The sequence below is a fragment of the Physeter macrocephalus genome, unplaced genomic scaffold (assembly GCF_002837175.3).
Source record: "Physeter macrocephalus isolate SW-GA unplaced genomic scaffold, ASM283717v5 random_281, whole genome shotgun sequence".
In the NCBI taxonomy this organism is placed as follows: Eukaryota; Metazoa; Chordata; class Mammalia; order Artiodactyla; family Physeteridae; genus Physeter; species Physeter macrocephalus.
Genome location: NW_021145661.1, coordinates 30799 through 56768, shown reverse-complemented (window position 1 = coordinate 56768; position 25970 = coordinate 30799). Strand labels below are relative to the sequence as shown.

Below are 25970 nucleotides of genomic sequence, written 5' to 3'. Positions count from 1 at the left end.
CACCTCTACTGCTCCTATTGGGTTCTGAAGCTAGAGGCGAGGTGGGAAAGGCTTTACCAGGTATCACCAACAGGGGCTCAATTAAAGATCTGATTTATTCAAGTATCTGAAAACATTCTACAACGAAAACTGTTATTAGATGCTGCTTGTACTGTGTTATGGACCACGCACGTACTGCCGTACTGTTTTCAGAAGACTTGAAATGCCAATGTTTGATATAGTTTAAAAACCGTACACCTGATGGAAAAGGAAGACAATTTAATGTTTCATCCGGGTCCAGAGGTGCACCAAATTAAAGGACAGCTCCAATCGACAAACAGGTGTTTCATGATGGTATCCAAGAAGAAACGGTTGGTGATGGACAACTGAGAAATGCTTCCCCAAAAGGTGGATGGTTCTTTAAAAAGTTTCAGGTCACAACCCTTGCAGAAAACACTGACGCCCACCACACTGATTCTCGGTCCAGGAAACGGGTCTTCCAGGTTCCGCGTGGCTGGGGTGCCCCCCAACAATCGTGTTTCTGTGGTGTAACTAAGAGGGTCCTTTGGACCAGACAGACAGAGAGCAGGTGGGGGCTGTGCACCGTCAGTCATAGTGGATGGCAGTGTAAAAGATGATCCAAATGACCTAGAGAGGAAACAAGCAATGTTCATGGGCTCCCTCACCAACAGGGTCAACACAGGCTCCCATTCCACAAAACAAAAGCATCCTAAGAATGTGCATACAGTGTACTTCCCAGGGGCTATCCAATGCATAAGTTGCTTGGGGGCTTACATAATTTCACTGAAATCAAGCTGTCTCTAATAGAGCCCAGGACCACCGTCCTGTGCTCCCAAAGGGACCCTGGATAAGTCTCTCCCCCTGCCAAACAGAGACCAGAGTGCGAGGGCTTAGAGTTATAGGTGTGGAAATGATACAGGTAAAGCAAACTGTACTGCTAGTAAGTGTTAGCATTAGCAACAAACGTGAAAACAAAACTACATCATACCCTGTCAGCTTCATATCAAATAAAGCAGAGGTTCTCAAACCTGACTCGCCTTTGCAATCTTGTGGGCTCTTTAAAAACATACAGAGATGCCTGGGCGCCACCTCCCAGAGATTCTGATTTCGTTGTTTGGGCTAGGTTCTATAATTTTTAAAAAATAACTTTGAGATATAATTCATATTTCATGAAGTTTACTCTTTTAAAGTATACAATTCAGAGGTTTTTTAGTATATTCAGAGTTGTGAAAACATTTTGGAGCATTTGTGTCACCCTGAAGACAAAATCTATTCCCATTATCAGTTACTTCCCATTTCCCCTCCCACCCCTGCCACTGGCAACCATTAATCTACTTTTTATCCATATGGATTTGCCTACTCTGGACATTTCACATAAATGGACTCATACAACATGTGGTCTTTTGTGTCTGGATTCTTTCACCTAGCATAATGTTTTCAAGGTTCATCCTTGTAGCATGTACCAGTTCTTCATTCCTCTTTATGGCCAAGTAATATTCTACTGTATGGGTATATAACAAACACTTTATCTAGCCATTCATTGGGTGACGGCTGTTTGCATTTTTTGGCTGTTATGAATATATTTTTAAATGTTTTCCAGTTTTCAACATGCAGCCAGAGTTGAGAATTAGATGTAGAAACTGACAATGAGCTCTGGATTTGCTCACCACAGGGAGACTATACAGTGTATCACACCACATCTTTTGGGACATTAACTCAAGAAAGGACAGGCCCCCCAGCCTCAAGAGTCTTGAAAAATGGTACCCAAATCACACACTGTAACTCAATCAAGGGGCTCCCCTTGAATAACTGACATCTCAGGAAATGACAAAACCTGCTGTGAAATTATCAGCTACACATACCATGAACAAGGCAAACGATGTCATAAACCCTTCCTTTGTGAGCTCCCACGTGCCGCCATACTCTTCCTCATCTATCTGTAGGTAGTTGCTGAAGTAGAGGTACAGGACACCTGCATTGATCAGGCAGAATCTGGAGCAAGGGAGGACAAGCACCAAACATAAACTGTAAGCTTGGAAGACTGAGAACTCCCACCAACACAGTCCAGCTCTATCAGGGCACTTGCTGTTGCACAGTTAACTCTATTATGGGGGCAAATGAAATAATACATAAAAACACCTAGGCCCTCAATGGAGCTGCCCACTTGGTTGTGCTAGAGACTTTAAAAAGGAGCAACTCTTTTTAGCTGACCAGCAAAAAACAGAAATAAAAATGAAGCACATATAAGTTCTCCAAGTCCCCTTGAAGTAAGACAGAAGGCTGCTTGCTGAACAACCCCAAATAGGTCCAGTACCTGACATGGGCCTCCAGGTAGCTCCAGCTCGGGGGGCGGGGGGGGGCATGGGCCAAACACATGTTAAGCTGCTGCTTCATGGCCTAGTTGAGCAAGCAAGGACATAGTAAAGCAGCCTCTGCATAATTCCCAACGGGAGACAATTTCTCAATGTCCACTGTCTGCTACTGCACTTGATGCAGAGGTGAACATGACAGTTCCTGCCCTCAGCTCACCACCTGTTAGGGGCCAGAAACAGCAGTCAGAGTGGAATTGAAACCAGAGGTTTGTGAGCACTTCCAGGAAGGTCTCTGACCCCTATCACGTATGATTTAACTGATGCAGGATCAGAATACCATGAGTAGTAACGCATCACTCTGCTCTACTGATCTCTTGGTACTGTCACTATTTAAAAGTAATATTCATAAAGTGATCAAAACTCTTTATGATCTTTCCAGTTACAGCACCTAATCCAGTGGGGGACTATATGCCGTAGGCCACATCCCTTCTGAAGGCTGCAGTAGAAAATGGAAAGAGAACAGGTTCCTCCTAGCAGTTAAGTGCGGGCTGGTGTAGGGCAGGGCAGTATGATGGCCGCAAGCAGTGTAAATCGGTATTGGGGGGGGCGGGGCAGGGAACAGACCCTGAGGCTGTCTGAGCAAGGTAACAAGGAGGTAGGGTGTACATACACCAGGAAGTCTAGTTTGTGAGTAGTCAGAGTATGGGCTTTCTCGTGAGTGGAAGGCAAAGGAGCTGGGAGGCTGGTTTAGACCTGTTTCAGGACCTAAGTACAAATAAAGTTTGAGGACAGGGACTGGGAAAATGGCTGAATGGGGAGGCAAGAATCCCCAAAGGCTTCAAGCCTAAGGACCTGGGAGAACCATGGGTCCAGTAACAGAAGCAGGGAGTCAGGAAGGACAGATGGTTTTTCTTGGGTTTCACACGAAATACAGTCCTTGGCTTGGCTATGTCATGGCCATATCCTGATCATCTACTAGAAATCTTGGGACCCAGCCAATCTGGCCACCTCCCTCTGACAGGAGTTCCATTTTGGACAGGCTGAGTTAGTGGCTCTAGACAGAGCCTACTATCAGGACTTAGCAATGTCACTCTGGGGTTCAGCTAATAAGCTAGGGCTGGACAGTGACTGGAGACTTAGTCTCCAGCTGTAAAGTGGTTGCTTAGTGAGATGAGAACGGGAAATATTAGGGAAAGAGATAAAGGATGACAGGGACAGAGAAAAGGGCTGACATAGGCCCTGCCTTCCAAGGGGCACACATTAAATAGAAAATTAAATAGAAAATGAATTCCCAGACACAAAGGCATTTAAAAGTCTGGTGTACAAGGGGGAGGGGTCAGGAAAGGACTGGAAAGGCTCGCACGGAGCTTTAAGGATGGGCATAAATTCTGCATTGGAAATGGGAGAGAATGACATAGCAAATGGGTGGACAAAGAAGTGAACATACTGGGGACTTCCCTGGCAGTCCAGCGGTTAAGACTCCGGCTTCCACCGCAGGTGGGCAGGGGTTCGATCCCTGGTGGGGAAACTAACATCCTGCAGGCCGCAGGGGGCAGCCAAAAAAAAAAAAAAAAAGACTGACTCTCAAATGGATTTTTAACAATTCTATCTTAAAAACTCCAGTCTTATCAAAATAATGAATCTCTAACAAATACTGACTTCAGGGCTGGAAGGTAATATATGACTCTGCTTCCAACGGTCAATGGGAACTCGTTTCAGCTTTTCAAAAATTTTAACAAGCATTCACCGAGCACCTCTTAATCATGTGCCAAGCTCTATGAGGGACAGAGAGGCGGAAAGGGATGAACAGAACCCCTCCCCAATAATGTAAAACCTCGGCAGACAGAGCAGAATCACACTCAGTTCCTAGGCAAATTTTAAGTAATGAGACCCAAGGAAATGCCTTTACCTTAATAGGTCCTAACTGGTGGCCACACCAGAAATGAAGAGAAGTCAAGTGGGGGGTCCAGACAGAGGGCAGCGAAGGCGGGAAATGGGGAGGAGACAGTCACCACAACTGAGCAAGAGGCAGCTGAGTCAGACAGATGGAGGAAAGGGGGTGTGTGTGGAAAAATCAATGTCCTTGGGCACTTTCCAAGAGCTGGGAAAAAGGTGCCAACCAAAGGAGGGAAGGGATTCCTTTGGAGTGAGAGACACTGGCTCTGGCAGGACAGTGTGGGACTGAACCCTAGAAAACAGGCAGTCCTGAGAAAGTGGCATGATGGGTAAGCCACTCCAAGGTGAATTCACTGCAAACGCCCTGTTTCTTGCTTTCTCAATAGCCAGCCATATTTTATCACTCTTTGTAAAGCTATCATATGATTGCAGTGAACCACTTATGGAGTACCTATGATGTACTAAGCCCTACATTTAGCAGTTTACTTGTGTCATCTCATTTAATTCACACATCAATCTCATGAGGAAGGCAATTCTTTATTGCCCCCATTTTAATGAGGAAACTAAGTCTCAGGAAGTGAGCTCCAAATTATGTAGCTTGAAAGTGGCAGAGCTGGAACTTGAATCCAGAGCTTTCTAGAAAGTTTAAAAAAAAATCTGTTTGGGCAGCCTTACTCATTTGCCACAGTGGGAAGGATACTAGACTAGCTCTAGTCTTTGCTATATTATTTCCAGATTGGGTGACTTCGGAAAAATCCCGTAGGACTCCTACAAGACAAGATAGGTGCTGGGGGTTTGACCCAGTGTCATCCTCTCCTAGAAAAGTGATCTGGGGAAGACAGGAGACTACCTTTTGCCTTTAGATTGCCTTTTGCCTTCTCTGGCATTTTCCTTATATCTGCCTTTTTTCTCATAGAAAGCTAAAACTGGGTGACCAACATTCTAAAAATGTATCTACATACCACTTCCACCCTGAGAAGACCTCTATGAACGCCAGGTCCTGCCTGTGTCTCATCACCCTCAGTGAGTCCTCATCAAATGTCCACTCTGTCAAAGTCAGTCAGAGGATAAACTCTTACGGTTTCCTTGGACAAATGCTTTGCTCAGCATCATAAATCGAAAACCTCTTTAGGGACTTCCCTCGTGGAGCAATGGTTAAGGATCTGCCTGCCAATGCAGGGGACACAGGTTCGAGCCCTGGTCCAGGAAGATCCCACATGCCGCAGGGCAACTAAGCCCTGCGGAGCGCCACAACTACGGAGCCTGCACTCTAGAGCCCTCGAGACACAACTACTGAGCCCATGTGCCACAACTACTGAAGCTCGCGTGCCTAGAGCCCGTGCTCCACAACAAGAGAAGCCACTGCAATGAGAAGCCCGTGCACCTCAACGAAGAGTAGCCCCCTCTCACCACAACTAAGCCCGCGCTCAACAACGAAGACCCAACGCAGCCATACATACATACATACATACATACATACATAAATACAACAACAACAACTCTTTAGTTAGGAAAGGGGACTGTACATTCCTTTTGGGTTATCTTCTGAAAAAACAGGCAATTCAAATGAGTTTGAAACGATTTCACACTTTTCACCCCAGAGTAAGGAATAAGAGATGTATGTGATCACGGTTAAAACAATATATGTGATTTTCCATGGGTGAGTATGACAGTTTGTATTCCCAGAGGCCTGCCTGTCCATTTCTACTATAACTTGCCTACAACTCCTATCTTAAGATGATTCTGGGACTTCCCTGGTGGTCCAGTGGTAAAGAATCCACCTTACAATGCAGGGGATTTGGGTTCAATCGCTGGTTGGGGAACTAAGATCCCACATGCCATGGGGCAACTAAGCCCGCATGCCACAACTACTAAGCTCGTGCGCCTCAACACGAGAGCGTGCCTCAAACTACAGCGCCTCAAACTACAGAGCTCACATGCTCTGGAGCCTGCGCGCCACAACTAGAGAAGAGAAAACCCGCACGCCACAACGAAGAGCCCACGCACCGCAACAAGAGATCCCACATGCCTCAACGAAGATCCTGCGTGCCACAACTAAGACCCGATGCAGCCAAAAATAAATAAAATAAAATAAAATAAAAAAATACATCTTAAAAAAAAAGAAAAAGACAATTTCCACAAATCCTATTAATTCAACCTGGCGGGCATTCGGGCTTGCTCTCAGTGACTGGTTAACAAGCTGAGCCACGACTGGGAGCTGGTGTCAACTGCTGCCACAGGCACACAGTAAAAAACTGAAGGCTTAATCTCCTACTTTTTCACTGCCTTTAAAATGTAGGCACCTGGGACTTCCCGGGCGGTCCAGTGGTTAGGACTCCGTGCTTCCACTGCAGGGGGCACGGTTCCATCCCTGTTCAGGGAACTAAAGATCCCGCATGCTGCAAGACGCGGCCAAAAAAAAAAGGAGGGACCTAAAACAACTTCTGCCAAGTCCAAGATTCAGGACATCCAGCACAGTGCACAAGGGAGTGGTCATCAAGTATTAGAAACTCTTCCACTTTCCAAACTTCCACAGACAACAAAGGTCATGTCAAAACTAGATGCCTGCTGCCAACAGGCAATATGGCAACCTCTTGCATGAGGTCACTATGGACGCATGAATGAATAAACTAACCCAGATCTTCATAAAGGTAACATGCCTGACCCAAGCTGCTCCCAAGCCTGTGGAACTGACGAGTGCTGTATCAGACCCAGGAGTGCCATCATGGGGCCAGTTTTTTTATTTAGTCATTACACACACACACAGGGAACAAAACAAAACAAAACAAAAAACCCAAGACTTACCCTGCTATTCCCAAGAAACCTCGCAACGGTAACACTCCCCAAATGACACCTAGGACCACAGCAATGATCTGTCGGAACCAGTAGATCACATCTAAAAATTCATCCTGTAGAAAAGAGAGAGAATGTGTGCATAATCTGGAGTGGGTGCCACAAGAGAGCCTCTTGTGACAGGTGAGGAACAGAAAAGCTTTCTGCTAAACTCATCTTCCAGAGGAATTTTCCCCAAAAGCAATGGTATATGGTTCTTGAATCGCCACATCTTCTTATACTAAAATGTGGTTAAAAAATGATGCATTTAATTATCTTAAGTGATGCCTTCCAGGGCGTTGTGCTCTACATAAAAATTTTTAGAAAAATCATTTACTTTTTTTTAGGAACAGAAAAGCTTTCTGCTAAACTCATCTTCCAGAGGAATTTTCCCCAAAAGCAATGGTATATGGTTCTTGAATCGCCACATCTTCTTATACTAAAATGTGGTTAAAAAATGATGCATTTAATTATCTTAAGTGATGCCTTCCAGGGCGTTGTGCTCTACATAAAAATTTTTAGAAAAATCATTTATTTTTTTTCAGAAGCTACAAAAATGAAATTGCTGTGATAGTAACTGAGCTACTGGCCAGTTATCTGACCTGGAGAGACATGAACAGACTATCCACAGGCAGAAGGGCTGACTGTTAACCAATTCAGTACCACCTTCCCACACTCTGAATTTTGAGTAAGTCACAAAAGAGAAAAGAGATTAGAAACAAAAGTGCAGGAGGCAGGTGCCAGCATATCTAATTTTCACACAAGAACACGGAAGACTCAGGTTTCTGACCTGCCCTGGACTGCAGAAACCAGTCCTTACACAAGGAAGGAAAGAAATGACACAGCAAATCAGAAAGATATTACAAGAGCTGGGCAGCACTGGGGGCAGGACAAGGGCACCTTAAGGAAGTACCTCCCATCCACCCTTTACAGGAACTCTAGGAAAAACTACTTCTGCTGAAAGTAACTGATAAAAAACTACTTCACCAGTCCAAAAAAAAAAAAGGGAAAGACTGCAAATCTAACATTCTTTTCAGGCCAACTGGAATCAAGCTATTTGTGATGGTTCCTTCCACGCGATGGAGCAGAGTTGGGGAAGTGCTTACACTCAGATCTTCTGAATGCGTGTGACCAGTAAGGACATCTTGAAGTCCCCCAACCATTCCTCACACACATTTGGTGGTTTCTCCCCCACTCCCTCGCGTGTACACACACACACACTCACTCACCCCTGAAAGGTGGTCTCAGTCTCCCCTCTCAACTCTCACACTTACTCTGTTTTCTCATTCAACAGTAAAGCACTGGCAGCTCACCTTTAGTGAGCCTCGCCATGTGCTAAACGCTTTACCGGACCACGGTACCCCACTTCAGAGTTGTTCGGAGACTTGAGTGAGATGACGACGCACAGAGGGCGCCCAACACACAGCAAGTACTCAGTAGAAGTCTGTTACCGTTACTGTTCGTGCTAACCACGGTGGCTAAGTAGTTAATTCGACAAGGTAAGTCACTTACTCAAGATCCTACTGGGAGTAAAAGGCGGAGATCGAATCGAATTCAGCTCGTTCTCGCCGTTCAGGCACCCGACCTGCCCGCGGGGGGGCAACTCCTCCGCCCCCTCCTTGTTGCTTCCCGCGTGACCCAGGCGACTTCACTCTTAGGCCACTCCGTAGTGAGCCCGAAGCCCGACAGCCGGGCCCTCCGAGTTCGCCCCGACACCCTTGGGCCACCCGCCCCACCACCCCGAACACTCGGCAGCGCCCGGACGGGGGCAGGGGCAGGCTCGGCCCTGTCCATTCGTCCCCAAGTCCCAGCCGGCTCCTCGAACGTGCGCCCTCGCCAGGCCCCACCGCACCTTGTCCTCCCAGGCCGCGTCGCTCCGCAGCACCTTGCTCCAGACGGAGACTTTGAGGGCCCCGTTAGCCAGCTGCGGCTGAGGCGGCTCCTCCTTCCGCCGCCCGCCGCTCATCCTCCCGTCGCGCCGCCCGGGCCGGGCCTGTGGCGCGCGGGCCGATCTAAAAGAGGTCGGGGTCTGGGGTCGCGGGTCACGGCGCACGGGGCGTGGCGGTGGCGGCGGCGGCAGCAACAGGATCAGCTGATCCGGTCGGCGGCGCGCCTGCGCTGGCCCCACTTACCCGAACACCCCGGCTCTGCTAGCTCGGCCGAGACCAGGAGCGCGGAGGGCGGAACAACGCAGCCCCGCGCGTCCTCCCGCCGACGTGCCCACGCAGCCAATCGGTGGCCGCACAGCCGTCTACGCGGAAGAGCAACCATCGCTTCGGCGCAAGCGCTCTACGCGCGGGGAAGTGACGGCACGCTTCCGCCAGCCCCTCGGTAGAGTGAGAGGGAAGGGACAATCTTGGTGGGGACGGCGACCAGAGCGCGAGGAGGTGCTGCAGAGAATGAAGAACGGTGGCTGAGGCGAAAGTAGAGGTTGGGACAGGAGCGTCGTCTAATCCACCACAGCTTGTCCCGTCAAGCAGCGGGGCAGAACGCGGCGCAGAACGCGGCGCTACCTTCCCCGAGGCGTCCTTTCGAACCCAAACCTTGCTCCCCGGAAGCCCCAAGTTGCCCCTCAGGGTTTAGCCCTTGCTCGTTTTCTCCCCTAACCCTTCAAGTCCCGTAGGACCTTGTTCACAGAGTTAACTCTTTTCTGTAATAACTTAGTGTCTCGTCATGCCTAGCACCCTCTTTTGACAAATGTGAGCCCTGAGATCCAAAAAGGGGAAGTGATTTTTCTAAGGCTGTATAGCATGTTGGAACCAGCTGAGGACTCCTCGGGGGAGTGAAGTTGCGAGAGTACTTTATTGGCTATCAGAAGATCTGGGTATTCATCTATCGTGGCCTCGCTATGGGTTTGGTTAGTGGTTGGCAAAGTGTGTTTCTGGACCAGCAGCAGCTGCATCACCTGGGAACTTGATTAGAGATTCAAATTCTGAGACCCCCATCCGAGACCTACTGAATCAGAAATTCTGTGGGTGGGGCCAATAATCAGCGTTTCAGTAAGCCCTCCAGGTGGTGCCATGCGCACTGTGCTATGTAGCAAGGCCCATCATCCTGCGTGGTGGGTTTATATAGGCAAAGAAACTTGCTCAGAATCACTCGACTGTTACCTGGGTCTGTCTGACTTCAAAATCTGCACTCTGGGGAGTTCCCTGTTGGTTCAGTGGTTGGGGCCCCACGCACTTTCACTGCCATGGCCCCAGGTTCAATACCTGGTCAGGGAACTAAGATCTTGCAAGCCGGGCGGCGAGGCCAAAAAAATATATATATATATCCGCCCCTTTTTTTTTTTTTTAAAAATCCGCACTCTTAATCTTACACTTGAAGTCTTAAGGAACATCAATAAGGTCAGAACATCCTTTGCATACCTGTCAACGTTCAGGTGTAGTTCTCCACCTTAGGTGAACAATGGCATCTTCTAGGAAACTTTTTTAGAATACCATAGCTGTTGTTTTCTCCCACAACCCAATCCCAAGACCCTGTTTCAGTAGGTTGAGTGGGGCTGGACCCCAAAGATGATACACGCTTCAACAGACATTACTTTGTCTGGACCTGGTGGGACAGCCATATACCTGACATGGACATACAACTTTAGTACTAACTTTCCCGTGGATCTTGTTCTTATCAGCCCTCCCTTCTCTGAACAGTTTCTCTCCCATATGCAAAACTGTGGTAAAGCCTAACTAGTTCACTCCAGTTTGGATGTGCACCACTGATATAAAGCCTATTTTATAGACTCCCTGGTGGCGTGCAGTGCTGGAGACAGACAGATCATTCCGTCATAGAATGTTGGAAAAATACCTAGCCTGGAGTCAAAGACAGAAGAGGTAAGTTTTTAGTCTGCTGGGTCTGGTGGCAAAGGTTTGTAATGGGGAATTTGATCTGGGGGGTTAGGGAAGACAGAACTCTGAGGGAAGAATAGGAGTTAAGAAGAGGGAGAGGGAGGGGAAGGGAAGAGGGCATTCCAGGAGATGAAACCATGTCGGCTAATGGTGAGGTATAAAGCCACAAGTTGGGGAAGGACGAGGAGAATCATGCTAAATAATTTTTTTCCAGTGGTATAGAAGAATAATTGATGTACATCACTGTACAAGTTTAAGGTCTACAGCATTATGGTTTGACTTACATATATTGTGAAATGATTACCACAGTAGGATCAGCTAACCTCCACCTTCTCAGATAGATACAATAAAAAGAAAAGAAAGAAGAATCTGAAAAAGGAAAAAAAAATTCTCCTGTCCTGAGAACTCTTAGGATTTACTCTCTTAACTTTCCTATACATTGTATGGCAGAGTGTTAGCTATAGTCATCATGTTGTATGTTACATCCCTAGTACTTATTTATCTTATAACTGAAAGTTTGTATCTTTGGACCACCTTTCTCCACTTCCCTTTCCCCTCACCCTCTGCCTCTGATAACCACAAGTCTGATCGCTTTTGCTACGAGTTTTTAAATTTTTATTATACTTTTTAAGGATTCCACATGTAAGTGAGGTCATACAGTATTTGGCTTTCTCTGTCTGACTTATTTCACTTAGCATAATGCCTTCAGGGTCCATCCATGATGTGGCAAATGGTAGGATGTTCTCTTTTTTATGGCTGAATAATATTCGTGTATGTGTGTATGTATGTATCTCACAACTTCTTTATCCATTTCATCCATCGATGGACACTTAGTTTGTTTTCATGTCTTGGCTACTGTACGTAATATTGCTATGAAAATGGGGGTGCAGATATCTTTTTGAGGTCGTGTTTTCATTTCCTTTGGGTATATTATCAGAATGGAATTGCTGGATCGTATGGTAGTTCTATTTTTAATTTTTTAAGGATCCTCTACAGTGTTTTCCACAGTGACTGTACCAATTTACAATCCCACCAACAGTGCACAAGGATTCCCTTTTCTCCACAACCACGCCGGTGTTTGTTATTTCTTGCCTTTTTGATGATGGCCATGAAGAATTTGTTTTTATCCCAAACATGGAGGAAGCCACAGAAAGGATTGCAGCAGGGAACACTTCACTTTTCAGGTTTGCATCTTGACAAGATCACCCTGGCTGCTATTTGAAGGAATGGATCACAGTGGGAGACTAGTTTTTAGATAAGATTTTTTTTTTTTCCTCTTTTTATTGGCTGCGTTGGGTCTTTGTTACTGCACGGGCCATCTCTAGTTGCGGGGAGGGGGGCGCTACTCTTCGCTGTGGTGTGCGGGCTTATTGCAGTGGCGTCTCATTGCATAGCTCGGGCTCTAGGCGCGCGGGCCTCAGTAGTGGTGGCACACGGGCTTCGTTGCTCTGTGGCATGTGGGATCTTCCCGGACCAGGGCTGGAACCCATGTCCCTTGTATTGGCAGGTGGATTCTTAACCACTGCGCCACCAGGGAAGCCCCGGGAGACTAGTTTAAAGACTTAAAGTTACCCAGGTGAAATTTGGTGGGGGCAGTGAAGATGGAGAAAATTGGAATAAAACATAATAAATAATGATAATTATCAATAATTATTAAATTTTAATAATTTTATTATTAAATAAATTTAAATAATAAATTTATTAGTTAAATAATAAAGTTATTGTTAATTATTAAACTTATTAAAATAATAAAAGTTAATTCTTTTTTAAAACTTAAAAAAATTAAAAATTTTGCTATAAAATATACATAACAAAATTTGTTATTTTTAAGTCTATAGTTCTGTGACACAGTGAAGTACATTTACTTTGTAGTGTGGCCATCATACTATCCATTTTCGGAACACTTTCATCTTACAAAACTGAAACTTGGTGCCCATTAAACTATTAACTCCCCGTTCTCCCCTCCCCTCAGCACCTGGCAATTACCATTCTACTTTCTGTCTCTGAATTTGACTAAGTTCCTCATAAGACTGTAATCACAGTGTTGTCTTTTTCTAATTGGCTTATTTCACTTAGCACACCATCTTCAAGGTTCATCTATGTCATAGCATGTCAGAATTTCCTTCCTTTGTAAGGCTGAATAATAGCTTTGTTAAATGTCCATGGTATATACATTCTATTTATCCATTCATCTGTTAAGGGACACTTGGGCTGCTTCCACCTTTTTGCTATTGTGAATAATGCTACAGTGAACAAGGGTGTACAAATATCTGTTCATGTCTCTGCTTTCAGTTCTTTTGGGTATATACCCAGAATGGAATTGCTGGATCATATGATAATACTGCTTTTAATTTTTTGAGGAATAGCCATACCATTTTCCATAGCAGTTGCACCATTTTATATTCCAACAGTGCACAAGAGTTCCAATTTCTCCACATCCTCATCAACACTTGTTTTCTGTTTGTTTGTTTGTTTTCTTTTAACAGCCAACCTAATGGGTGTGAAGTGGTAACTCATTGTTTTTGATTTGCATTTCCCTAATGATTAGTGATGTTGAGCATCTTTTCACGTGCTTGCTGACCATTTGTATATCTCTTTTGGAGAAATGTCCATTCCAGGCCTTTACGTGTTTTTGAGTCTAGTCTTTCATTTTTTTGTTGTTGAGTTTTAGGAGTTCTGTGTATATTCTAGATATTAATCCCTTATCATATGTAATTTGCAAATACCTTCTCTGTCCTGTAGGTTGCCGTTTTACTCTGTTGATAGTGTCCTTTAATATACAAAAGTTTTAAATTTTAATGAAGTGAAATTTGTCTAATTTTTTGTTGTTTCCTGTGCCTTTGGTGCCACATTCAAGAAATCTTTGTCAAGTCCAATGTCATCAAGTTTTTCCATGTTCTAAGTGTTTTATAGTTTTAGCTCTTATGTTTAGGTCTTTGATTCATTTTGAGTTAATTTTTTTATATGGTGTTAGGTAAGGGTCCACCTTCATTCTTTCAACATGTGGATATCCAGTTTTCCCAGCACCATTTGTTAAAGACTCTCCTTTCCCCATTGAATGGTTTTTGCACCATCATTTGACCATATATGCAAGGGTTTATTTCAGGGCTGTCTCTTTTATTCCATTGGTCTATTTGTCTGTCTTTATGCCAGTACCACTCTTTTGATTACGGTAGCTTTGTAGTAAGCTTTGAAATCAGGAAACGTGAGTCCTCCAACTTTGTTCTTATTTTTCAAGATTGTTTTGGTTATTGGGGATCCCTAGAGATTCCATATGAATTTTAGAATGAGTTTTTCTATTTCTGAAAAAAAAAAGTTATTGGGATTTTGATAGAGATTGCAGTGAATCTGTAGATTGCGTTGGTAGTAACAATATCAAGTCTTCTAATCCATGAGCATGAAATGTTTTTCTATTTATTTGTATGTTCTTTAATTTCATTCAGTGATGTTTTGTAGTTTTCGACATATAAGTCTTTCACTTCCCTGGTTAATCCCTAAGTATTTTATTCTTTTTGATGCTATTGTAAATGGAATTGTTTTCTTATTTTCCTTTTCAGATTTTTCATTGCAGAAACAGAGTTGCTTTTTGTGTGCTGATTTTTGTGTCCTGCACCTTTGCTGAATCCGTTTGTTAGTTCAACAGTTTTTTGTGTGGAATCATTAGGGTTTTCTACATATCCGATCATACCTGCAAACAGAGATAACTTTATTTCTCCACTGCCGCCCCCCCTCCCCCCGCAAAAGTTAATTCTTTATATGTCATATTGTATCATATTTTGAAGCTCTGCTCTTAACTCCAAGATTCTGTAAATTTGTGTTTACATGGGAGGAGGAGAGTGTCACTGAAAGTTGTATTTGGAAGGGTGCTTAGATCCTGACCAAGGTCACACAGTAAAGTTAGAGGTCCAACAGGCATCTGAAACCTCATCTGTGTCCCTCCTCTTAGCTTTCTAGGGGCAGACAAAGCCAAGCTGGCAGCCTGGAAAGCCCTTGCCAAGAAGGTATTCATGGAACTGAGACGTGTTCCCTTTCTGCTTTTACCCAAAGCTTTCCTTATCTTAGGAAGTAGGGAATTTGGCTGAAACCCAGTGCATCCATCTGGTTAAAATAAACGTCTTGGGTGGTCTAAGATGGAAAAGAACTTAATGAAGAGTCAGATTTGGAAGTGGGAGAGACAGATTTGGAAGTAGGAGAGACAGATTTGGAAGTAGGAGAAATGTTGCCTTTGTGATGTTGGGGCTTTTTAGCACCAGTTAAACATATGATGTCAGTCTTGGGCCTGAGGGTGTCCCCTTCCAGTTGAATGCCCCAATACCACTGCCAGCTGCCTGTAGCAGGGTTTGGAGGAAGGTGTGCTCTGAGGGGTAAGATTGTGGCCTCAGACAGAGATAGATGGAATCACAGAAATCAGGAGCCATGTGGGGGAAAACCAAGGAGCTGTGGAAAGAGCACTGGTTGTGAAGTAGAGGTCTGAGTTTGTATGCTGGTCCTCTTCTTTTTGCCCACAAGAAATATTTTACTTGCATTATTGAGCCCTTACCAGGTCCCAACTTTACTAAATGTTTTTCATACATTTGTCTCCAAAAGCTGGCTGGGCTCTTAGTCACTATACTGAACTCCTCTCCTTTTACAGTAGTCCCTCCTTTATCCACAGGGTACATGTTCCAAGACCCTCAGTGGATGCATGAAACCATGGATAGTACCAAATCCTATGTATACTATGTTTTTTCCTATGTGTATATACCTATGATAAAGTTTAATTTATAAGTTAGGCACAGTAAGAGAGTATCTGAATCGCCAGCATCACTACTCTTGCATTTTGGGGCCATGATTAAGTAAAATAAGGGTTACTTGATCACAAGCAGTGAAGTATAGCAACACTGGATCTGATAACAGAGCAGGCTCCTAAGTGACTAATAGGTGGGGTGGGGAGCACATACAGCATGGATAAGCGGAACAAAGGGATGATTCACGTTCCCGGCCCGGAGGGTGGGAGATTTCATTATGCTACTCAGAACAGCATGCAATTTAAAACTTATGAACTGTTTATTTCTGGAACTTTCCAGTTAATATTTTTGGACTGAGGTTGACCATGAGTAACTGAAACTGTGGAAAGTGAAAGGACTGCTGTACCTTTACTTAAAATTTTTCTGTAGTGAATGTTGACTACTTATGTAATTAAAATGACAACCTCAGGAAGGCTACACTTGACCTTCAGGACACTGTAAACTCCTAGGAGCCGAGGGAAGTCAAATGGTCTTGGGGGACTACTTGGTGGTAGTTTTCCTCTCACCTTGTAACTTTGAAAGATGAGGTGCTGTCTTCCCAACGCAGCAGTTTCCTGGGGATAAGTCAGTGTCCTGATTATAAATGATCAGGTCTCTGGAGCAATAGCATGAGAATCTTCTGTGGCATCAGGGAAGGGTGCAGATTCCTGGACTCTCTAGGGGTGAGGTCTGGGAATTTGCATTTTTGTAAGCTCTCCTGATGCATGAGAACTACTTCTCTGGGTAATTAGTCCCAGTTCTCCCACTTAAAATCTGTGTGGTATTGGGCAAGTGATTTTTTTAAAAAACATTTATTTATTTGTTTGGCTGCACCAGGTCTTAGTTGCAGCACACGGGATCATCTTTGCAGCGTGCGGGATCTAGTTCCCTGACCAGGGATTGAACCCTTCCCGCCCCCTCCCACAGCATTGGGAGCGCAGAGTCTTAACCACTGTGCCACCAGGGACGTCCCTAGAGTGTAGTTTTAAAATCCAGGGACTTCCCTGGTGGTCAATGGGTAAGACTCTGTGCTCCCAATGTAGGGGGCCTGTGTTTAATCCTGGTCGGGGAACTAGATCCCACATGCATGCTGCAACTAAGAAGTCCGCATACCGCAACTAAAGATCCTGTGTGCCGCAACTAAGACCCAGCGCAGCCTAAATAAATAAATAAATAATCCAGAGTCCTGAATCCCTAGGGATTCTTTTTTTTTTAATATTCTTTTTTTAAAAAATAAATTTATTTATTTATTTTTGGCTGTGTTGGGTCTTCATTGCTGGGCGCGGGCTTCCTCTAGTTGCGGTGAGTGGGGGCTACTCTTCATTGCGGTGCACAGGTTTCTCATTGTCGTGGCTTCTCTTGTTGCGGAGCACGGGCTCTAGGCGCACAGGCTTCAGTAGTTGTGGCACGCGGGCTCAGTAGTTGTGGCTCACGGGCTCTAGAGCACAGGCTCAGTAGCTGTGGCGCACGGGCTTAGTTGCTCTGTGGCATGTGGGATCTTCCCGGACCAGGGCTCAAAACCGTGTCCCCTGCATTGGCAGGCGGATTCTTAACCACTGTGCCACCAGGGAAGCCCTCCCTAGGGATTCTTATTCATGGGGCTGAGTTGGGGAAAAGTTTCCCAGTGGGGTCCGTGAGGCTGGGGGTCCATGGAGAAATCACCACTCTCAAAAACAGTGGAAAGGAAGAGGGCTTCCTTGACTGTCAGTCTAAAGGCATACCCCCCACCCCCATCATTACCACTTTTACTTTTCCTTTACTACTGGACACAGGGCCTAAGGTCACATTGATAACTAAGGACTTGAAGCATCATCATGGCCCCCGTGTGAAGAATAGGGGCATAGACAGAGAGCCAGCCAACCCAACCACAGGTACTCAGACTAAGGAGCAGAAATGCCTTTAAAAAGCTATTTCCTAAATGAGAGGAGTGTTACAGGACAGGCAGATGTCCTTATATAACATTCCTAGCTTCAGAGGAGAGGGGCCCTAGCCACACTGTCCCTGTCACCTTTCATTATCTAGAGTGCTTGCTCACTCCAGGGCTCATCAGTCTGAAGCTGGATACAGAAGATGCTTTTATTTTCAGTTATTTGAAAAGTATTCGTAAGAAGCCATCTCTCTTGAGGCAGCTGAACCATCCAGATCACAGCCCCTTTTAGGGGAATATTAGTACTCATTTTCCAGATGTAAAATGGGCGTCACTCTTATTTTGAAGAGCCCTTCCAGCATGTTCCTGTTCTGCCAAGCCCCGGGGCCGAGTGTCCAGCTTGAGGGATACTGACGGAGGGAAGTGGGAAAACCAGGACCCCGGATGAATGGCTAAAGGAGGTGGGGCACTTTAATCTGAGAACTTGAGCAGGGAGACTGCATCTCCAAATTCCTAAAGGAGAGTGACTTGTGGGAGAGATTCAATAGCCTCCATCCAGGGTACTGGGGAGAAATTAGAAAGAAGCCGATTTGGTTCAATGGAGGAAACGTCTAGTGCTTAGCCGAAACCATGTTAGATGATAGCTGGATGCCAGTAGGCAGTGAACTGCCTATCACTAGTTTATATAAGAGAGGGACAGACCTCAGGGTGACCTTAAAGCAAGACAGACTGGAATTCATATCCTAGTTCCACTTAGTACTGGCTGTGTAAGTTCAGGCAAGTAACTTAACAAATCCCGTTTCTTTACCTATGAGAAGAGTATCTCATTTTTTAAAAAATTTATTTTAATTTTTGGCTGCATTGGGTCTTCGGTGCTGCACGTGGGCTTCCTCTAATTGCGGCGAGCAGGGGCTACTCTTCATTGTGGTGCGCAGGCTTCTCATTGTGGTGGCTTCTCATTGTGGAGCATGGGCTCTGGGCGCACGGGCTTCAGTAGTTGTGGCACGCGGGCTCAGTAGTTGTGGCGCACGGGCTTTGTTGCTCTGCGGCATGTGGGATCTTCCTGGACCAGGGCTCGAACCTGTGTCCCGTGTGCTGGCAGGCGGATTCTTAACCACTGCGCCACCAGGGAAGCCCTCTCATTTTTTTTTTTTTTTTTTTTTTTTGTGAATGTGTGTCCAAGTTAAGAGACAGGGCTTCCCTGGTGGTGCAGTGGTTGAGAGTCCGCCTGCCGATGCAGGGGACACGGGTTCGTGCCCCGGTCCGGGAAGATCCCACATCCATGGCCGCTGAGCCTGCACGTCCAGAGCCTGTGCTCCGCAACGGAAGAGGCCACAACAGTGAGAGGCCTGCGTTCCGCAAAAAAAAAAAAAAAAAAAAAATGTTGTTGAGATAATGTTTGGGCTGCAATTACAATGTACAGTCATTTCAACAGAAATGCTACCACAGGTAGCTTAAGCAAAAAGGGGAATTTACTAGCTTACGTAATAGGGAAGTCCAGAGACGGTACTGGTTTCAGACATGTCTAGAGTATCCATATATCATGTCTGCTTCTTTCTGTGCTGGCTTCATATTGTAGTCATGCTCCTTCCTCATTAGGAGAGGGGGGGACAAAGTTACCAGCTCACTAAGTTCCCTTACCACTTAGCAACCCCAAAGCTTGACTGCTGACCCAAAGGAAGACTGGTCCAGCTTGGGATACATATGCCCCCTGCACACTGTGATGAAGAGGATGTGGAATACTCGTGAGGCCCAGGAAATAGGGATGGAGAGTACACAACACTTACAGGCAGCTACTAGAGGGAAGGTGAAAGAGGGAAGGCAGAGTAAGAACTCAGCAACTGTCCTGTCTCCAGGCTGGGCTCAGGGTCATAGTGGATCAGTCCTTCTGCTTTGAAAAACAAAAACAAAACCAAAAAACAAAAAAACTTTATTTGACAAAAGACAAAAACCAAAGTTATTTACAGTAGTTTTTTGCTCAAATAATCCAACGGGATAACTGTGCTTCCAGGGTTACCTCAGAACCGAACCAAGCAGAGGCTGCCCCGCCCCCAGCCTCCCCGTCTTGTACAAGGGGGGAGTGCCAACCAGAATTCAGCAGCATGGCTCCCTGACCCCTCACCACCCTCCACTGCTCAGTGCACTGTGGGAGGGAAAGTCCCACCCCAGCCCAACGCGCTTCCACAGTCCCCTGTTGCAAGTGTCCTGCAACAGTGACAACAGACCTGGGCTCAGAGACACGGGTGGGGTGCAAGGGGCCGGGCAAGCAGCAGCTTCAACTGATCTTGAAGCTGCCGTGTTCATTCTTCCCCAGTTGGGCCTCAGGAGGGTGAGGGTCCCTGATCCCCCCCGGGGCATGCCAGGAGAGGGCACAGAGAGGGGAGGAGGCAGAAGAGAGAGCCTAGAAAACCTGCCTACTAACAGAGAGCAAAGCCCCCTCTCTTAAATAACCAATACCCACTCCCACAGCAATGGGTGGGCCAAGCCACTCAGAAGTTGGGGAGCCTCCCTGAAGTCTTCAGGGATCATCCCAGAAAGGACAGAACACATGCTGCTGCCTTTCTTCCAGCCAAGCCCACCCAAGTCAGCCAATACCCAGGAACTCTCCCCCTGTGCCCAGCACGGCAACTTCAGGAAACTACAGGCTGAGGATCCTGACCTGTCTTTTGGCCCAGTAACAATGTTATTCAGAACAAAAATATTTCAGCTAATAACCTAGGATTAGTGTTTCTTAGGATATACTAGAAAGATGGGGTATATTGCTGTTGAATGCTATCAGCAATGAAACAGAAAAAAAAAAAAAAAAAAAAAAGCGGGGCCCGGGGGGCGGGAGGAGAATAAGAACTAACTGTGATCCGTTTTCACTGTGAAGTTCAGGGCAGGGGCTTCTGCAACTCCAATTTAAAGAGAGGTGCAACAGAAAGACACTCACAGCGAACAGGCTTCGTGACCGATTCCCAGCCTCAGCCTCCTCCCAGGGCAGTTCCACAGGCAGCTGGGGGCACTGTTCCATGTTTCCTCCAGGAACAGTTTCCGGCCACCATCATGGGAAAAGCTGCCCGTCTAGATCAGCTAAAAGGCCTTCCTGACCACTAGATGGCTCACTTCTCTCCAAGTAGGAGCAACAGGGAGCTTTTGACATTCTGGCCCCACTAAGCCAAGTTCCTAGAAGGAATTCAGAACTCAGGCCGGGGGTGAAGCTTTCAAAGATAAAGAAGGGGAAAACATGAAAGAGAAAAAAACACCACCCTACTGCTCAGCCTAGCTTACCTCCCCCTCCCCTCCCCCACAATGCAGTAAAAACCACCACCAACCAACCAGAAAAACACCTCTATCCTCCTTCTCTGCTCTGCACCTAGAAGGTTTGGTCCCATTTGTTGGACCCTCTAGTCTCTGGCTGTGGCTTTAACCCCTTCTCCCTTCTGTGCATGATGCAGAAAAGCCAAAGCCCGTAAGTTTTTTCTAACTTTTTTTGGTAAACCAAACCAACAATAAAACAACCATTTGGAATTTTGCAGAGGTTTAGCTGGTCCCCCAAGTGAAAATACTCCTTCCTTGTAAAACAATCACCAACTGCAGTGGTGGATTATTCTCAGTTCATCAGACTCCATCAAGCAACGCACTCTCATTCCCCACACCTGGGCTAACTACTCCTGTTAATGCAAACCACAGCAAAGAGGGAAAAATAAACAAAGTTTAGCAAAAACCTAAACATTCAACCGGAGTCGGTTCTGTTACATCTGCTGGGCTCCTCTTTTCTTCTGTTCACACTTATGAACCTGGAATGTCCACACTTAACAAAAAGAGGCCCTGTCAGGGGCAACTGGGACCCAGCACAGGTGTGAGTGAAACTTGGCAGGTTTCCTGTGCCCAGCCCAGGAATGCAGGAGGGAACAAAGGGGTCCCGGGGATTCTCTGCAGCAGCAGCACCATGCCTGTCTCCAATCTCTTGGTCTCATCACTGAGGAGGCCTGGAGAAACGGCAGAGTCAGCAGAGGAGAGGTCCCATCACAGTGCAGTGACGCCAGCTGGCGTCTTCCTGCTGAAGACCTCTGGACAGAGGAGATGATCCCGATGTTTGGCAGTGATCCAAAGAAAACCCTCTGTAGGAAGGGGAACCAAAACGGAAACCCAGGACAGCTGGCTCGAGCCTCGAGCACCCCTGTTGGCAGATGCCTACTTGGGGTTTTCAGAGACGAAGGAAATGGGGGTGCGCAGCAACGGGGGTGACGGGTCCTGCTGCTTCTGGAGCTCCATCTCAGCAGCCCTCTGGAGCGCCACCTCCACCAGCAGCTGGAAGCTGCTGAAGTCCTCCTTGTCCTGCTCTGGGGGGGTGGGCGGTGGTGTGTTGAAGAGTCCACCCGTGGGGCTTCCAGCTTCAGCCCTGGTCAGCAGGGTGAGCGTGCTACCAGGGGTCACCAGGGGCTTGGGGGGCTCCAGCTCGCCTTGTGGGAAGGTGGCTGCCGGCTTGTCTCCCTGGCCTGAGTGGAGCGGCATGGAGCACACAGACAAGGAGAGCACATTGGTGGGGGCCGGCACAGACACAGCCAGCACTGAGGGGCTGCCGCCTCGGGGGAGGGCCACATCGGAGGCCTTGCCCCCGCGGCGGGAAATGGTGTACTGGTTGGGGTCTTTGCCGTCCTTCCGAAGCATGTCTGGGAGAAGCCGCCGCCGGGCGTTGATGAACCAGTTACAAATCTGGAATGAGAAAGAGTTTGGGAGACTCTGATCGGTTTACTCTCTCAAAACCGGCTGCAAAGCACCTGCATTCCTGGCTCCAGAAACACAGCAGCAAACAATTGAGGCACAATCGCAGCCCTCAGATTTATGCTGGGCAGAGAGAGTTAAAGAAGAAATCATATAAATGAAAATAAACTGCAACTGTGATCCAGCCAATGAAGGGGAGGTACGTCGGTGCTGTTGGACATAGTAATGGGAAGACCCAATCCAGTCTTTGTGGACTCGGGGTAGTATTCTCTGAGGAAACTGGCTTGCGAATTGAGATCTGAAGGATAAGCAGTAGGTTAGGTGGGAGGCCAGAGGGGAGAAGAGCATTCGATTGAGAAGGATCACCACCTGAAAAGTGCCTATGAAGAGCTCAGAGAAGGAAGTCCTGTCTGGATGGAGCTCAGAGTGGTATCTAGAGGTTACCCCTCATGGCGGGGATTTGGTTCTTTATTCTAAGGACGATGGGGAGCCGCAGGAGGGTTTTAGGCAAAGAATGCTAAAAATGCTATGTGGAGAACAGAGTGGAAGCAGAGTGCAAGGTTTGTAGTTCAAGTTAGGTTAAGGGAGATGATGAGAAGGTGACAAACGTCTGCTCTGTCTGGGAAACTGGAAATGACAGGCCTGGTGCCCAGCTGGATATGGATGTGTGAGAGGAGAGGGGTTGGGGCCAAGGGTCACTCACTCCTAAGATTCTAGAATAGAGTCTTGCTATATGCCAGGGAAAGAGCCACAAAGACACTAAGGGACTCTCAGGTAGAAGAAAAGTTATTGTTTCCAAGCAAAACCAAGGTCAGTGGTTGAATGTGCATTCAACCAACATCCTTAAATCCTTTTTTCCTACATGCTGCTGAGAAAGCTACCATTAACCGTGACCCCATTCCTATCCAGCTGATTGTTTAGATCAATCCTCTTGGGCCTATGCCTGAGGCATGACATTTCTTACTGTTAAGTGGTCTGCTGCAAAACCAAGGCATTTCTAGCACTCATCCTGTATTTGTCTGGACCCTTTATAATAGCCTCCAGATTCACAGCTCTCCAATCCAGCCTCGTCACTGGTTGTCACTCACTTTCTAAAATGCAGTACTGTTATTCCTGTTCTAGAAAACTGCCATTTGTCTCCTACTGCCTACAGGAACAACTCCAGACTCTTGGGCCTGGGTGTTAAAAGCCTCCCCTGTTCATGGCCTATCTTTCCAGCCCTTGTATTCTTCTTTTTTAAAAAAATTTATTTATTTTTGGCTGTGTTGGGTCTTTGTTGCTGAGAGTGGCTTCTCGTTGCGGAACACGGGCTCTAGGCGCGTGGGCTTCAGTACTTGTGGCTTGTGTGCTGTAAAGCGCAGGCTCAGTAGTTGTGGTGCACAGGCTTAGTTGCTCCGCAGCATGTGGGATCTTCCCGGACCAGGGCTTGAACCCATGTCACCCTGCACTGGCAGGCGGATTCTCAACCACTGCGCCACCAGGGAAGTCCCTATATTCTTCTTCATGTAAAATTGCTCACCAGCCCTCACTGAGGCCCTGTGCTTTAAAAAAAAACAAAAAAACAAAACTCCATGCCTTTTGCACATCACATTCCTTCTTTCTGGAACACCCTCTTCTCTACCTGGAGAATGCCTACTATTCTAAGTCTTGGCTGATGTAAGATATTAGAGATTGGGCTGAGGCAGAGGAAATGGTTTCAAAACACATCTCTCCTCACCTAGAGCAGCTGTAGGGCCTGGCAGTTTCTTTTCATACTTGAATGAATGACACCATGAGGGTAGATAACTGTTCAGGAAGAGTGTGAATAGTTTCTGCACACCCCAGAGGAGAAGGCACCTAATCATGGCATCATTACTGATCAGCTAAAAGATTAGCCACTTACACCCTCCTTCCTTTCATTTACTCCTAACAGCCTGGAGATGTGACAAGACCAATCCTTTAACAAGCTCACCTGGGCATTATTTAAATAGTTATGGATTAGACTAGAGAACAGTTCCTTAGCTGCATGGCTGGTGTAAGCCCATAAATACAAAACCCGTTTTTCCTTAAACAGGCAAATATAACCCTTTATCATTTTTTTCCATGTCTTTCTCCCTCTTGCCCTCCACTGGAGGAGCTGCCACAGGGGAAAAGTTGCCTAATCACTTTCTTGCTAACACAACAGTAGCTGGAGAGAAGAAACAGAAACTGTGAGAGTGTGTTGGTGATGAGGCCTGGGTGTGGCATGGTATGCCTCCACGTATCTAGGCATCTTTATGGGAGCCTTCGTTGAGAAGCTTTACCAATAGCTGCCGTTTACTAAGCACTGTACATCTATGCAATTTTCTTCTAACAGTTTTATCAGCCCTATGAGTTTGATCAGCTCCCATTTTACTGATGAACATATATAAAGCTGAGCCTGGAGAAGTCAGGCAGGATTCTACCTCTAGCCAAGGATCCCCAAACCTGGACCTTTGGATCTGGAGGAACGAGAACCCCTACTCTCTGAATCTTTCTGTCAGACTATCACAGGACCCCAGAGCCCAGCTTATTTTACTCACTAGAACGGTCAAGTTAGAACTTCTCACCTTCCTGTTGCTCTCCCTTTCAAGGCTTCGTGCTCACTCAAATATTTATTGATGCTTGCTATGTGCCAGGCCAGTTCTCGGTGCTGGGGATGCTTCTGTGAATTAAATAGATATGCACTCTGCCTTGTGGAGCTTATAGTCCATCTAGTTGTGGAGACTGGCAATGAATGAACATCACTATAGCAACAAGAAGTGCCAGGAAGGAAACAGACAGGAATAAAAAGATAGTATATAGGGCTTCCCTGGTGGCGCAGTGGTTGAGAGTCCGCCTGCCGATGCAGGGGACACGGGTTCGTGCCCCAGTCCGGGAAGATCCCACATGCCGCGGAGCGGCTAGGCCCGTGAGCCATGGCGCTGAGCCTGCGCATCCGGAGCGCAGGCTCCACGAGGGAGAAGCCACAACAGTGAGAGGCCCGCGTACCACACACACACAAAAAAAAAAAAAAAAAAAAAGATAGTATATAAAGATAAGAGAGACCTCCGTAGATAAGGGGTCTGGGAAGGCTGAGACCTAACAGATAAGAAAGAGCCAGCCACACAGAAAGCTGAGGGAAGAGTGTTCTAGACAGAGGGAACAGCAAATGTCAAGGTCCTGAGGCAGGAAAGGGTTTGGTTTAAGAACAGACAGAAGCAGGCAGGGCTGATCCTACTAGGCCAGAACACCATGGTTAACCACCAAAGGGGCCTAAACTGTGGCTTAAGCTAGTTTTCACACTGTATGTCCTTCTCCTGGTCCTGTCTTTTCTCTCCTCTTAGTTCATCAACAGAAACTTACAGAGCATGTAGCAGCTGCTGTAGGGGAAGAAATGACAGGAACCCCTCCCCCACACCTCTCCTGTGCTGAGATGCCAGGAACTGTGTGGGCTGCGGCAATGCCTAACATTCCTCTAATGGGTGACTGGATCAAAGGCCCAACTCTCCTCAGGACTCCCATACCAGTTTCTACCCCTGCCTATCACCTTCCTTAGCTGACACCTGGGCAAGGGCTTGAGTACCACCACCCAGCCAAAGGGATGGCCACATATGACAAGAGCGGGCGCCTGGAGTTGGCATGGCTCCTTGACCAGCAGCCTGCAGCTGTACCTATTCCACAGGTGACCCAAGGATAGCACCAGGCTCCAGGTCCTGTTAGGCTGGGAAAGCTCATGGGCAGCGCGCGCACGCGCGCGCACACACACACA

At 46.6% G+C, this 25970-nt stretch overlaps 2 protein-coding genes and 1 long non-coding RNA gene across 6 annotated transcripts in view; 1 reads left to right on the top strand and 2 right to left on the bottom strand.

Annotated features, from left to right (window-relative positions):
• Positions 1 to 77: 77 nt before the first annotated feature.
• Positions 78 to 9189, bottom strand: RAB5IF (RAB5 interacting factor). 2 transcript variants are annotated; one of them, XM_055082935.1, is made up of 5 exons: positions 8893 to 9166; positions 7014 to 7117; positions 1863 to 1992; positions 1038 to 1126; positions 244 to 627 (listed from the first exon to the last, which is right to left on the bottom strand). In XM_055082935.1, exons 1-5 carry the CDS (start codon positions 9004 to 9006, stop codon positions 267 to 269), a joined length of 798 nt encoding a protein of 265 aa, XP_054938910.1. In that variant the 5' UTR covers positions 9007 to 9166; the 3' UTR covers positions 244 to 266. The 2 variants fall into 2 exon arrangements, with proteins under 2 accessions (XP_007104510.1, XP_054938910.1); XM_007104448.3 differs by lacking the exon at positions 1038 to 1126 and having other exon boundaries at positions 78 to 627; positions 8893 to 9189.
• On the top strand, positions 9178 to 12500 carry LOC114485040 (uncharacterized). The gene is made up of 3 exons (XR_008616675.1): positions 9178 to 9470; positions 10776 to 10867; positions 11867 to 12500. It is a non-coding gene; the product is annotated as an uncharacterized lncRNA (long non-coding RNA).
• Positions 12501 to 18890: 6390 nt separating this feature from the next.
• TGIF2 (TGFB induced factor homeobox 2) overlaps positions 18891 to 25970 on the bottom strand; it is a 17516-nt gene continuing 10436 nt past the window's right edge. For all 3 annotated transcript variants that reach the window (XM_028485342.2, XM_024128412.3, XM_007104450.4), the window contains exon 3: positions 18891 to 22213. In XM_028485342.2, coding sequence (XP_028341143.1) covers positions 21692 to 22213 — 522 coding nt within the window. In that variant the 3' untranslated portion in view covers positions 18891 to 21691. The remainder of the gene's footprint in view (positions 22214 to 25970) is intronic.